The following is a 14545-nucleotide window of genomic DNA, read 5'->3' as shown; positions in this document are numbered from 1 at the left end:
CTACCTGCAGATTAGTTGCTGTGGTTTACGTTACAGTTGTATTGCTGCTTTTCATTTCTATTTTGCTTTGCTGTTCGATTCATCTCTCCAAGGGTCCCTTCATGGACAGTCAGGGCCCAGGATGACGACTGTGGGGCTGTCTCTATTGAGACGAATACTCCGCTTCTAGGCAGGGACCCTTCACCTCCCCTGCTAGGTTAGGGCCAGGCTTCCTTCTCCTTGGAGTGGTGTTACCGTTCAGCATAGCTTGGTGTGCGGCTACTTTCTACTGTGTGTACGTTTCCTCTCGCTGTGCTGAGAGTTGTTCTCTGGTGTAACACGGGCCTTACATCTGGGTTACGTACTTCAGTCGTGGTGCGCACTGCTCCTCAGTGCAATAGTCGATCAACAACGGTAGTTATCACCACCCTGCGTCCATGCTGTGCGAGGTGCCCGTGTCCCGCACAGACGTAAAACAGTGCATGTGTATTAAGATGGCCCCTCCACCTCTCCACTGTCACGCTGCCCTCCTTTCTGTCCCAAAATAAAAAAACAAGCACTCATACTCAACCAACCCAGACCGACTGGCTGCAGGCTTTCTCATGGTCTCCACTCACCCCAGTCACATGCATGACTAAGCACATGACTGCTACAACGAATCACCAGCCTTACTGGGTACTGAAGCTAGTGATTGGCTGTAGCAGTCATGTGTTTCAACAGACACATGACCACTGGACCCGGAAGTCAGTGGACACCGAAGAGCAGAGAAATGCAATAGATGGGTAAAGCTTTTTATTATTTTTTAACCTCTTCAATAGTTTTCACTTGTATCTGCGTTCTGAGGATACAGATACAGTTGAAGTTGGTGCTGCAGCCAAGGGCCCTGATTGTTACCACGGGGCCCAGTGCAAATGCACTATGGTTGAAGCAGCCCTGACAGTGACACTGACTGGAAAAGTAACCTCCAGGGCGGGCTCAGATGCAGACAATGTGGTCTACATTCAGGACAGGCCATGTGTCAATGAGTGGAGCGGGGCAGCAGCGGCCACTGCCTGGGGCCCAGACAGGTGTAAGAACTGGAGGATGATGTATAGGGATGCAATCTATAGATTGCTGACACAGTGTACCTAGGGTGGATGGGCAAGGGCAGTGGTATAGTTCAATGAAGTTTATACATGAGATGACAGTCATAGTCAGGGGTGCCCAAAGCCTTCATGCTGCCTGGGGTGAGGTGTGAAATGAGGTCCCCCCAGCAGAAAACCCCACTAATTTTATAAGCATCAATACACAAGTTACCCAATACATATTTGAAGAATTGAGAAATGTCTGAAGTGACAAAGTAATAGTGTACCCAGTAGTAGCCCCAATAGTAAGTGCCCCCCTTAATGGCCCCAATACTAATAGTGACCCCCTTAATGCACCTAGTAGTCATAGCAAGCCCGGTAGTGGTCCCAGTAGTAATAATGACCCCATTAGTGACCCCTGTGTTAATAGTGACTCCCATAGTAGCCCCATTAGTAATAGTGACCTCCATAGTGGCCCAAGTAGTAATTTTGCCCTCTATAGTGGTCGCAGTAGTAATAGTGACCCCTATACTGATCCCAGTAATAATAGTGACCCTATAGTGGCCCTAGTAGTAATACTGTCTCCCATTGTGGCCCCAGTACTAATAGTGTCCCCCAAAGTAGCTGCAGAAGTTATAGTGACCCAATTAGTGGCCCCAGTGCTAATAGTGACTCTCATAGTAGCCCAGAAATAATAGTAACCCCCACAGTGGCCCTAATAGTAACATGGTCCCCCCATAGTGGCCGCAGTATTATTAGTGACCCCATAGTGGCCCCAATATTAAAAATGATCCCCATAGTCGTCCCAGTAGTAATAGAAACACTGGACCTCCATTTGGGCAGCAACCCCACAAGCAGTGCACTCACTCTGTCCTCAGCTCTGGTTGGGTGGCTATGGCGCTGTCATCAGTCTGTGACCCCCTGACCGCTCCCCTGTGGTGCAGGAATACAGACACTGGGTGTAGAGGTCATGGGGCCATAGACTAATGACAGCATGGCAGTCGCCTGACCAGAGCTGTGGACAGAGTGAATGCAATACTTGTGGGGTTGCAGTTGGCAATCATTACCCTAGTGCCGTCCCTCTGAGGTCCTGCAGACATCATGAGAGGGACGCCCCTGGGTATAGTCGGGAGGGGAGGACCGACCTAAGCTTGCTCTGGCACCCGTAGGTTATGCCACTGGTTACTGGAGGTTCTTTGGGCCCTTGTAGACACCACGGCTCAGGTGCAACTGCTAGCTTTTTCATCTAAATGTATATTTGAGAACTGATTATCTCATACCTAGGCCTCCTCGCTCCATCCTGTCTCCAGTGTGGTACCAGCCTGGCATTAAGCTGGCATTACCAAAATAAACTGGTTGCTTAGGACGAGCTACCTGACAATTCTACTGAGTAATGAAGTGTATCCTTAGCCACCATGGCAGTGACTTGGCCTGATACTTCAATGGTGGCCTATAGAAACCCTTACAGCTTGCCATATGAATCGGGGGGGCCGTGAATTGCTCTTTGATGGACTCACTCAGTTCTCTGTACGATGGGGAATGTCCCGAGACGCACGTAGGAACTCTGAATCCCGGCTTCCTTCCCTCCGATGACATTTTGTATGTTGAATAACTCCATGAGGTCAAAACCTGTCGGAAGATAAGAAGAGACAAGGCAGAAAAAGATCATTTCACAATCCAGAACTGCAAAGAGCTCCAGAAGGAAGAAAGCCGTCTCCATAGTGCCGGATCACAGCCTGCCGAGAGACTGTTCATGCCTACGAGCGGCCTCAATATGGAGGGAAAGCATAATGAAGACCAAAGGTCCTGCCATTTTTATTTTTAGGTGTCTAGAAGTCTAAAACCATGCCTGCTTTCTTTTAGAAACAGCGCCACACTCGACCATTGGTTGTGCCTGGTATTGCAACTCGGCTCTATTGAAGTGTATACAACTAAGCCGCAATACCATATAAAAACTGTGAACCAGTGTGGCGCTGTTTGGAAGAGAACAGACTATTTTCAATCTTGTACAACCCCATTTCAATTAGTTACTTAAAGATATCCTATCTATCTGTAGAGGAGGAGGGGGCTGGCGTTTATGTCTGGGAAGTATCACGAGGGACCTTCATATGTAGGATAATAGAGGGAGCGGTCTGTTTAAGGCGGTGGGGGAGGATGGATAGGCGGGACTGTCTGCTTGGCGGTTGGAGGTGAGGAGAATTCCGGTGTCCAGTGCATTGCGCAGCGGTCTGGGATTTGAAAGCGCTGTGGAATAAGCTGGTGCTATACAAACAGAGATTAGTATATTAATGGAAATCTGATCCAGAGCACAAAGGACCTCAGACGGGGCAGAAGGGTCACCTGCCAACAAGACAACGACCCTAAGACCCGGCAAGACAACACAGGAAGGGCTGAGGGACAACTCTGTGAAAGTCCTTGAGTGGCCGGCCAGAGCTCTGAACCCAATGGGAAATCTCTGGAGAGACCTGACAATGGCTGTCCACAGACGGCCCCCATCCAACCTGCAGAGGGCAGAAAATCCCCAAATCCAGGGGTGCAAACTTTGTGGCATCATCCGCAAGAAGATTGGAGGCTGGAATCCCTGCCAATGGGGCTTCACTAAATACCGAGTACAGGGTGGGAATACTTATGTCAATGCAGAATGGGAGTTTTTTTTTAATTTACAAAGATTTCTCCCATTGTGTTATCATTTTGTCATTATGGGGCACTGAGTGCAGAAGGAGGGGGACACAAGGCCACAACATAACAACATGTACACAAAGTGAGAGGGTCGGAGGACTTTCTGAATCTATCTATCTCATATCCATCTGTCTATCTATCTGTCTATCTATCTATCTATTTATCTCATATCTATCTATCTATCACATATCTATCTATCTATCTCATATCTATCTATCTATCTATCTCATATCTATCTATCTCCTATCTATCTATCTATCTATCTATCTATCTATCTATCTCCTATCTATCTATCTCATATCTATCTCCTATCTATCTATCTCATATCTATCTATCTATCTATCTATCTATTATCCATCTATCTATCTATCTCATATCCATCTATCTATCTCATATCTATCTATCTATCTCATATCTATCTATCTATCCATCTATCTCATATCTATCTATCTCCTATCTATCTATCTCTCATATCTATCTATCTATCCATCTATCTCATATCTATCTCATATCTATCTATCTATCTATCTATCTATCTATCTATCTATTATCCATCTATCTATCTATCTCATATCTATCTATCTATCTATCTATCTATCTATCTATCTATCTATCTATCTATCTCCTATCTATCTATCTATCTCATATCTATCTATCTATCTACCTATCTACCTATCTATCTCATATGTATCTATCTATCTATCTATCTAGCTCATATCTATCTATCTATCTATCTAGCTCATATCTATCTATCTATCTATCTCCTATCTATCTATCTATCTATCTCATATCTATCTATCTCATATCTATCTATCTCATATCTATCTATCTCATATTTATCTATCTATCTCATATCCATCTATCTATCTATCTCATATCCATCTATCTATCTCATATCTATCTATCTATCTCCTATCTATCTATCTATCTATCTATTATCCATCTATCTATCTATCTCATATCCATCTATCTCCTATCTATCTATCTATCTATCTCCTATCTATCTATCTATCTATCTATCTATCTATCTATCTATCTCATATCTATCTATCTATCTATCTCATATCTATCTATCTATCTCCTATCTATCTATCTATCTATCTATTATCCATCTATCTATCTATCTCATATCCATCTATCTCCTATCTATCTATCTATCTATCTCCTATCTATCTATCTATCTATCTATCTATCTATCTATCTATCTATCTATCTATCTATCTATCTATCTATCTATCTATTATCCATCTATCTATCTATCTCATATCCATCTATCTCCTATCTATCTATCTATCTATCTATCTATCTATCTATCTATCTATCTCCTATCTATCTATCTCATATCTATCTCATATCTATCTATCTATCTCATATCTATCTATCTCCTATCTATCTATCTATCTATCTATCTATCTATCTATCTATCTATCTATCTATCTATCTATCTATCTATCTATCTATCTATCTATCTCCTATCTATCTATCTCATATCTATCTCCTATCTATCTATCTCATATCTATCTATCTATCTATTATCCATCTATCTATCTCATATCCATCTATCTATCTCATATCTATCTATCTATCTATCTATCTATCTATCTATCTCATATCTATCTATCTATCCATCTATCTCATATCTATCTATCTATCTATCTATCTATCTATCTATCTATCTATCTATCTCCTATCTATCTATCTATCTATCTATCTATCTATCTCATATCTATATATCCATCTATCTCATATCTATCTATCTATCTATCTATCTATTATCCATCTATCTATCTATCTCATATCTATCTATCTATCTATCTATCTCCTATCTATCTATCTATCTATCTCATATCTATCTATCTATCTACCTATCTATCTCATATCTATCTATCTATCTATCTATCTATCTAGCTCATATCTATCTATCTATCTATCTATCTCATATCTATCTATCTCATATCTATCTATCTCATATTTATCTATCTATCTCATATCCATCTATCTATCTATCTATCTCATATCCATCTATCTATCTCATATCTATCTATCTATCTCCTATCTATCTATCTATCTATCTATTATCCATCTATCTATCTATCTCATATCCATCTATCTATCTATTTCATATCTATCTATCTATCTATCTATCTATCTATCTATCCATCTATCTCATATCTATCTATCTATCCATCTATCTCATATCTATCTATCTATCTATCTATCTATCTATCTATCTCATATCTATCTATCTATCTGCTATCTATCTATCTATCTATCTCATATCTATCTATCTATCTATCTCATATCTATCTATCTATCTATCTCATATCTATCTATTTCATATCTATCTATCTATCTATCTATCTATCTATCTATCTATCTATCTATCTATCTCATATCTATCTATCTATCTATCTCATATCTATCTCCTATCTATCTATCTATCTATCTATCTATCTCATATCTATCTGTCTATCTATCTCATATCTATCTATCCCATATCTATCTATCTATCTATCTATCTATCTATCTCATATTTATCCATCTCATATCTATCTATCTATCTATCTATCTATCTATCTATCTCATATCTATCTCATATCTATCTCTCATATCTATCTATCTCTCTATCTATCTATCTCATATCTATCTATCTATCTATCTCATATCTATCTATCTATCTATCTCATATCTATCTATCTATCTATCTATCTATCTATCTATCTATCTATCTATCTATCTATCTATCTATCTCATATCTATCATCTATCTATCTATCTATCTATCTATCTATCTATCTATCTATCTATCTATCTCATATCTATCTATCTATCTCATATCTATCTATCTATCTATCTATCTATCTATCTATCTCATATCTATCTATCTCATATCTATCATCTATCTATCTATCTATCTCATATCTATCTATCTATCTCATATCTATCTATCTATCTATCTATCTATCTATCTATCTATCTATCTATCTATCTATCTATCTATCTATCTATCTATCATATCAGATCATCTTCTTTAGCAGATAACAATGTTTGGTCGCTCCATTCTTTCTTGGAGATGGATGCGGCTCTGGACCCCGACGTAATGTGAAGGTCACTTTCCACAATGTATATGGATATTACTCATTTCCCAAAGTTCTGTCCTATTAGCAGATGTATTCTGCAGAGCGGACGCTCCCCCATTAATCATGTGACTCTCCGCCACAGAGGACACAGATCATTTTTATATACGTTTGATGATTTATGAGATAGAATTAGCGTCTGGATGATTAAACCATATCTGTAAAGCGCCTCTACCCCGCTGCTATTTGTCTATATCGCATCCCTTAATGCACAGGGAATGGCCGGGATAATGGGAGGGAAATACCACAACAATAATAGGATCTTCATCCTACTGCAGAGCGGCGCTCAATGTCCACAGTACAGGGGTTGTAGTAAACATTTGTCTACACTAGTCTATAAAAGTGTTTGCCGTCCCTGTTGCTCATGGAAGGTGTTTCCTGTTAACAGCACACCATGTGGTCAGACAGGGTATTGCAAGCAAAATATGTGTCCACAATATGTAACTGTTATGTTCATGTCTGCACTATATGGCATTATTATGTAAGTACTACTATGCACAGAGGTGTTATATGGGCGCTGCATGGTACTGTTATGTCTTCATTACATGACATTATTATGGAAGCACTGCAAGGTCTGAACGATGTGGCATCATTATGGAAGTACTATACAGCAGTGATATGTGGGCACCATATGACACTGTTGTCCTCATAATATGACATTTATATGTGAGCACTATATGGCAGTATTGTGCAGGCACTCTAAGATACTGTTATGTACTCACTATATGGCAGTATCATGTAAGCATTATATTGCAGTATTATGTGGGCACTCTGTCTTTATGGCATTATTACGAAAGTGCTATATAGAAGTGCTATGTGGGCCCTATATGGTACTGTTATGTAATGTAAGCACTGTATGGCAGCATCATGTGGGCACTATATGGTACTGTTATGTAATGTAAGCACTGTATGGCAGCATCATGTGGGCACTATATGGTACTGTTATGTAATGTAAGCACTGTATGGCAGCATTATGTGAGCACTATATGGTACAGTTATATTATGTAAGCACTGTGTGGCAGCATTATGTGGGCACTATATGGTACTGTTATATAATGTAAGCACTGTATGGCAGCATTATATGGGCACTATTCGGTACTGTTATGTAATGTAAACACTGTATGGCAGCATTACGTAGGCACTATATGGTACTGTTATGTAATGTAAGCACTGTATGGCAGCATCATGTGAGCACTATATGGTACTGTTATATTATGTAAGCACTGTGTGGCAGCATTATGTGGGCACTATATGGTACTGTTATGTAATGTAAACACTGTATAGCAGCATTATGCGGGCAGTATATTGTATTGTTATATAATGTAAGCACTGTATGGCAGCATTATGTGGGCAGTATATTGTATTGTTATATAATGTAAGCACTGTATAGCAGCATTATGTGGGCAGTATATTGTATTGTTATATAATGTAAGCACTGTATGGCAGCATTATGTGGGCAGTATATGGTACTGTTATATAATGTAAGCACTGTATGGCAGCATTATGTGGGCACTATATGGTACTGTTATATAATGTAAGCACTGTATGGCAGCATTATGTGGGCACTATACGGTACTGTTATGTAATGTAAGCACTGTATGGCAGCATTATGTGGGCACTATATGGTACTGTTATGTAATGTAAGCACTGTATGGCAGCATTATGTGGGCACTATATGGTACTGTTATATAATGTAAGCACTGTATGGCAGCATTATGTGGACACTATATGGTACTGTTATATAATGTAAGCACTGTATGGCAGCATTATGTGAGCACTATATGGTACTGTTATGTAATGTAAACACTGTATGGCAGCATTATGTGGACACTATATGGTACTGTTATATAATGTAAGCACTGTATGGCAGCATTATGTGGGCACTATATGGTACTGTTATGTAATGTAAGCACTGTATGGCAGCATTATGTGGGCACTATATGGTACTGTTATGTAATGTAAGCACTGTATGGCAGCATTATGTGGACACTATATGGTACTGTTATGTAATGTAAGCACTGTATGGCAGCATTATGTGGGCACTATATGGTACTGTTATATAATGTAAGCACTGTCTGGCAGCATTATGTGGGCACTATATGGTACTGTTATGTAATGTAAGCACTGTATGGCAGCATAATGGTGGCACTGTTATTAAGCACTGTATGGTGGTATTGTTAAGGCACTATATGGCGCTTGTACTTAGGCCCTTTTATGCTAGTATTACGTCACAAGGTCGTATTGCTAAACACGCTTGTCCTGTGCTACCTTTTTGCGCAGAGAACGAGTGCACTTTTCGCACAATCCCGTGTATGTGTGTGCAGCCACCGCTAGTTCACATGGGCGGGAATCAGGGGGAAATAGTACCGCGGGATAAGAGGACGCGCGCTGTCTTATTCACATGTAGTTAATTAATACCGCGTGGGGGAAAGATACCGCTGTCTGCTTCAGACTCCTGCGCCTCGGCACCGAGCTTCAATGGTCAGAGAGAAAACCCCGGTCCGTGCTCCACACGCTTCGTACTGGCCAGCAGAGCTGTGCATTCGGCCGCACGAAACCGCCATCACAGCTCGCTTTGTCGCTTCATTATCTCTCATTTCTGCCGCTATGACGACGGTTCACCAATCACACAGTTCATACCTGGAATTTCATCCTTTTCTCCGTTCTTGTGGCTGAAGCGATCGCCCTCCACTTTGACGTTTGGACAAAGGACGTCTGAAAAACAGTTAGATGAGATGAAGGTTAGAGAAGAGCGCACAGCAGACCCCGCCCCCAGACCGCGAACCCCTCACTGTACGGGCCTTCCACATTGTCCGCAGAACGCAGCGCGGATACGGATTGTGTCCCTCTGTGCGAATTGTGTTGCGCTTTTCACTGCGGAACCTCTTGGGGAATTTCGTGCATTTTGTTCCCACAGACTTTGCAGACTTCCATCTCCGTTACGCTAGAAGCCGGCAACAACAATTCACAAGACGGACGGAATCCCCGCAGCACAAAGCGTCCCGCTGAAGAGTTTAATCTTGCGGTTTTGAAGTAAAGACGCGCGGATTTTAACAGATGCGGAATACAAGCCCCGTAGAGATAACACCGCGCCGCAGAAATGTCCGTGCGGACTAACGACTAATTGCGTGCCGTGAGCGGGCCCTACACGATCTTCTTCCTGCCCATACAACCCTCACTTATACAATGGCAGGGGCTCAGGGAGTAACGTCCGGCTCCGGGCGCCATACCGCTCAGCGCTGCTGTGCCACACTTGGCTTTCACTCAGACATCCTTATGGGCGCTTACCACGCATCAGGCGGGCGCAGGCAGAGTTAAGGCCCTTCTACACGGAGCGATGGTAAGTGGCTAAAGCGGCCACCAGCCGAATCGGCAAGAATTGCGCTTTCACACAGGAGCACTCAGTGAATGCGGGCGGAGCGCGCCGGGATCATTCCATCCGTATGCCCGCCTTCATTCACAGCAAACAGGCAGCCATTCCTAGACAACCGACAAAACGGTGCAGTGCCCGACCAGCGATACAAAAAATCCGATCAGCGATAATCCAACGATTTCCCGCCGATCGTTCTTTCACTGGTTGCGATTACAGAGCGGTCGGCCTGACAGCTGTGCCGTGTGAAAGCGCCTTTAGGACTCCTTCAGATGAGCGTAAGCGCAAATATGCTCACCCCAGCGCAACGTATATACGCAGTGAACGAGGTTGATCTGTTCTTCCATCAGCGCGGGGTACGGTTCTTTGTGCGCAGGCATGGTACAGTTTTTTTGCACATGCCGTAGGGGCTCCTGCACACGAGCGTATACGTATATACGTATATATGTTCCCGCGCATTTTACTGTACTATTGTGCACTGCCGGGCCGTTCACATCGGCGCAGGACACACCCGCGCAGAACACACCCGCGCAGAACACACCCGCGCTGGTTCTGAAACGGCTCAGCAGCCTAAGCAGTAGTCAATTAACACCATGAAATAGCGCAGTAACGCATGCGATTTTATGCGGACGGGGTGCGCACCTCCATGGACCCCTATGGTCTCTCGGGTACGCAAGCGTGTTAAAAAATAGAACTCGTCTTGCGCACATGAAAATATAGTGCAAAAACGCTGAAATTGAGAAACCCATTGAAATCATGCGAAATCATGCGCAAAATTGCCGTCCGACGGAGGCCTTGCATTGGATTTGGCCCCAGATTTTCCTGCATGCAGAACAATCAGCAACGTCCTGCAGAATTTTGCGCTCCGCATGGAAGCGCTTTTACGTAACGTATTAAACAGTCCAGCGACTTTCTAAGAGGCGTTTAGGCGCGTCCGGCGCGTTACATGCACAAATTGTAACATTTGGCCGTTTTTGGTCGTCAGCACTTTTCTAATTGGGCGAGGCCGACAAAAAGGAGGCGGGACCCTGTAGGCTCATCAGATCTACTAGAATTGACAGAGAGACTTGCGTAGTTTACAAGCTGGCGTCAGTTTCCACCCCGCACGGACGCACCAACGGGTATGATAAACGTATTGAGAGGCGCATTCGTCACCTTTACGTTGGCACATTGCGCACTTGGCTTTACTGGCTTATGGAAACTTGGTCTAAATAAATCTGCACTTCAGGCTTCAATTCAGCAACATTTGCAGGATCTCTGCTTGACGTCTGTGAATGAAAACCTTCTTTTTTACGCTTAAAGGCACATGGCGCCGATGCTGATCCGCTCACCGCAAGGAGCTCATTGGTGCCTAAGCCACTCAGAATTATTTTTTCTACCGCTACTTTACTTCGGTGGTAATAGTCAACTGGTACGATTTGGGCAGATTTATTAAAAACGCCAAAATTTTGAAAATTTTGAAAATTTGTATTTTTTTTCCACAGTAATGTTTCCATTCACTGACAGCAAGCAGACATCCTGAAAATAGTGATGGAACACCAGAAATCCTATTTAAGAACCGATCTGTGCCTCCAGGCTGTAGAGCCGAGTGCTCACAACGGCCTTGGAAAACCCCGCTAATTCGCGGTCCTCGGCGGGTCCTCAGAGATCCCCAGCCAGCCGCGCTTCATTACTGGGTATTTTTAGAGTTTTTGATTAACCCTCGCCCCACGTGGGGATTATCCGTACAGTACGACAACCTGACGCACGAAGCAAAACTTTCAGCAGAGGCTCAATTAGTGAGCGCTTCAAATAACCGCCACTTACGCCCTTAATGACTCCCTTTGCTGGAAGTTCGGAGAGACTTGAGAAAATTACTCTGATTGAAAGTTTCACATCAGTTCAGATAATGAGCCGATGACTTCTGTTCGAGGGACTAAATAGCAGGCTGGCAGCGGAGCGGGCACTGTCAGCTGGCACACACCAGGCCCACCAGCTATCTCCAAGGGTCGTATTAAAGGCGCGGCAGCAGCACAGCTCTCCCTGTCTGTAAGGCTCTTGTTTACCGCTCGCTGCCGGCTCGCAGGTTCATCTCCGTGTCTTCGCACATTCTTACTGAAGCTTCAGCATTTTTTTTTATATTCTTTTTTGTTTCAACTTTTTGAACCTTTTCTTTCAAATTTAAGTTCATTTAACCCCGTAAAGCCTCCACCTAGTGTGGTCCAATATTTTGGTCACTGATCTCAGCGTCATTTGAATGGCACGATTAACCCTGCGGGCCATTACAATATAATTTGGAGGATTTTTCTACTTTTGCACAATATGAAAGGATGGGGTTTTTTTGTCTCTTTTACTTGATTTTTTTCATTTTCCCCAAATCAGTTTATATATATATAATCATTTTGAGGGATTTGAACTTGCAATCCTCTGGTTCGTCATGTAATACATTGCAGTACTTATGTATTGTAGTGTATTATGCCTGTTAGCGTAAGGCTTTATTCGCACAAGCGTTCTATAAAAGGCCAGCCGAAAATCGTGACCATCTGAAGCACTAGATTCTAATGTACCCGTTTAGATGGGCAATTTTGTGGCACGTTAAAACCGGCCGTCCGGAAAAAGTAGCACATATGGTGCCAGTTCCGGCAGCCGCTTTCACGCGTGTCCCAGAAAAGATAGGACTTGTCCTATCTTTTGGCCGTGACTAGCCAATGGGAGCTGCCAGCAGGCAGGGGGGGGGGGAGAGTTTAGCATGACTAACTCTGCTAAGCTCCAGCCCCGTCCCACCCCCTCACCTTGCCGGCAAGCTGAACGGTATTCCGGGCAGTGGCGTATATACGCCGCAGTCCGACCCTCTGAATAGGCGAGAGAACGGGGGATGCAACCGCAATTGGTCGTGGCTGCCTTTCATCCATGCAATTTTTACCCGGTGCCCGTGTGAATAAAGCCTAAATCTGACAGGACCTAACAGGCATCCATGCGTGGCGGATCTGGAGGCCATTGTTAGGCCCTGAACTGCCATAACAACCCTTAGAAGACGTATTATGCTGTGAGAAAGCTGATGGGGTAACGGAGGGAGGCCTCGTTAGAAGGTTTGTACCACAAGTGACTTCAATCACCTGTCCATAGCATTGTGATAAAAGTCTAATCACTGCTGAGACCCACACTGATCCTGAGCACTGGGGACGCATGTAGGGTCGCCACCCAGACGGTATTTTCCCGCCAGGCCGGTGCCGGTATTTTTGTTTTTTTATGGGCCTATTACAGGCCGATATTTTGGTTGGGCTGTCATGTTCCCCATGGGGATGAAGAACACATCTGCCACATGCGGCAGATGTTTTCTTCATCCCTGCGAGGAGTAAAGAATTCCCTACCATAGCTGTCACAGATGACAGCTGCGGTAGAGGACCCAGCTGCCGGCACCCCTTAATTGTTTTTCAGGGAAGGGCTTTAAATATAAACCCCTCCCTGAAAAACAACCCAAACTGGTGTAAAAAAAAAAGAAAAATCATACTTACCTTTCTTCAGCTGCCAGGGCTCAGCCGCATCCTGTCTCCGCTGTCCCTGGCTCTGCACTCAAGTTCTTTCAGCAGGCGGAGAATTAAAATCCCCGCCTGCTGAAAGAGCTGCTTCTGATTGGCTGAGGCGCTCAGCCAATCACAGGCAACTCTCGCCTGTCATTCATTAAATTCTTTATTCCCCGCGGGGATGAAGAAAATATCTGCCGCATGTGGCAGATGTGTTCTTCATCCCCACGGGGGACACCATTACTACAGGGGGCCGCTATGGGATGTCACTTTTAATGCTGGGACCGCTCTGGGGGATGTCACTCGGGCCTGCGTGTAGATTGTATGCGATGCGAGTGTCGGAAGACTGCAGAATTACACTAAACGTCATCTACTCACGAGAACACGGTGGCCTTGATCCCGCGCATGCGCACAGCTGCTGGACAGGATCCAGGAGATAAAAATTGCTGGGATAAGCCACGCCCTTTTTTTACCATGGCCGGTATATTTTTGTGACAAATGTGGCAACCCTAGTCCTCTGTCCCCCTCTTTTCTCACTGGGTCTCACTGCATCCCCTGCAGGGAGGAGACTGAATGGCTCGGCGGTCATGCATACACGTTAACCCCAATGAAATGAATGGAACGGCACTGTGCATGCTCGACTGCTGCGCCATTCAATCTCCTCCTAACTGCGGGGGTGCAGTGAGCCCCAGAGATGAGAACAGAGGGGGACACGGGTCTCTTATTTTTGGGATCATGGAGTTCCTCACCAATCAGATTCATCACTTATCATATGAATGGATGATATATATATATAAGGTTTTTTTTTACTTGC

The 14545-nt window shown here is 43.6% G+C and overlaps 1 protein-coding gene across 1 annotated transcript in view; it reads right to left on the bottom strand.

Annotated features, from left to right (window-relative positions):
- COL22A1 (collagen type XXII alpha 1 chain) overlaps nucleotides 1-14545 on the bottom strand; it is a 355966-nt gene that overhangs the window by 254139 nt on the left and 87282 nt on the right. The window contains exons 4-5 of the mRNA XM_066578764.1: nucleotides 9499-9573; nucleotides 2561-2672 (exon numbers count right to left, since the gene is read on the bottom strand). Coding sequence (XP_066434861.1) covers nucleotides 2561-2672; nucleotides 9499-9573 — 187 coding nt within the window. The remainder of the gene's footprint in view (nucleotides 1-2560; nucleotides 2673-9498; nucleotides 9574-14545) is intronic.

This window comes from Eleutherodactylus coqui, chromosome 9 (assembly GCF_035609145.1).
Source record: "Eleutherodactylus coqui strain aEleCoq1 chromosome 9, aEleCoq1.hap1, whole genome shotgun sequence".
NCBI lineage: Eukaryota > Metazoa > Chordata > Amphibia > Anura > Eleutherodactylidae > Eleutherodactylus > Eleutherodactylus coqui.
The sequence above is the reverse complement of the archived record's forward strand: the minus strand, read 5'-3'. Positions and strand labels throughout refer to the sequence as shown.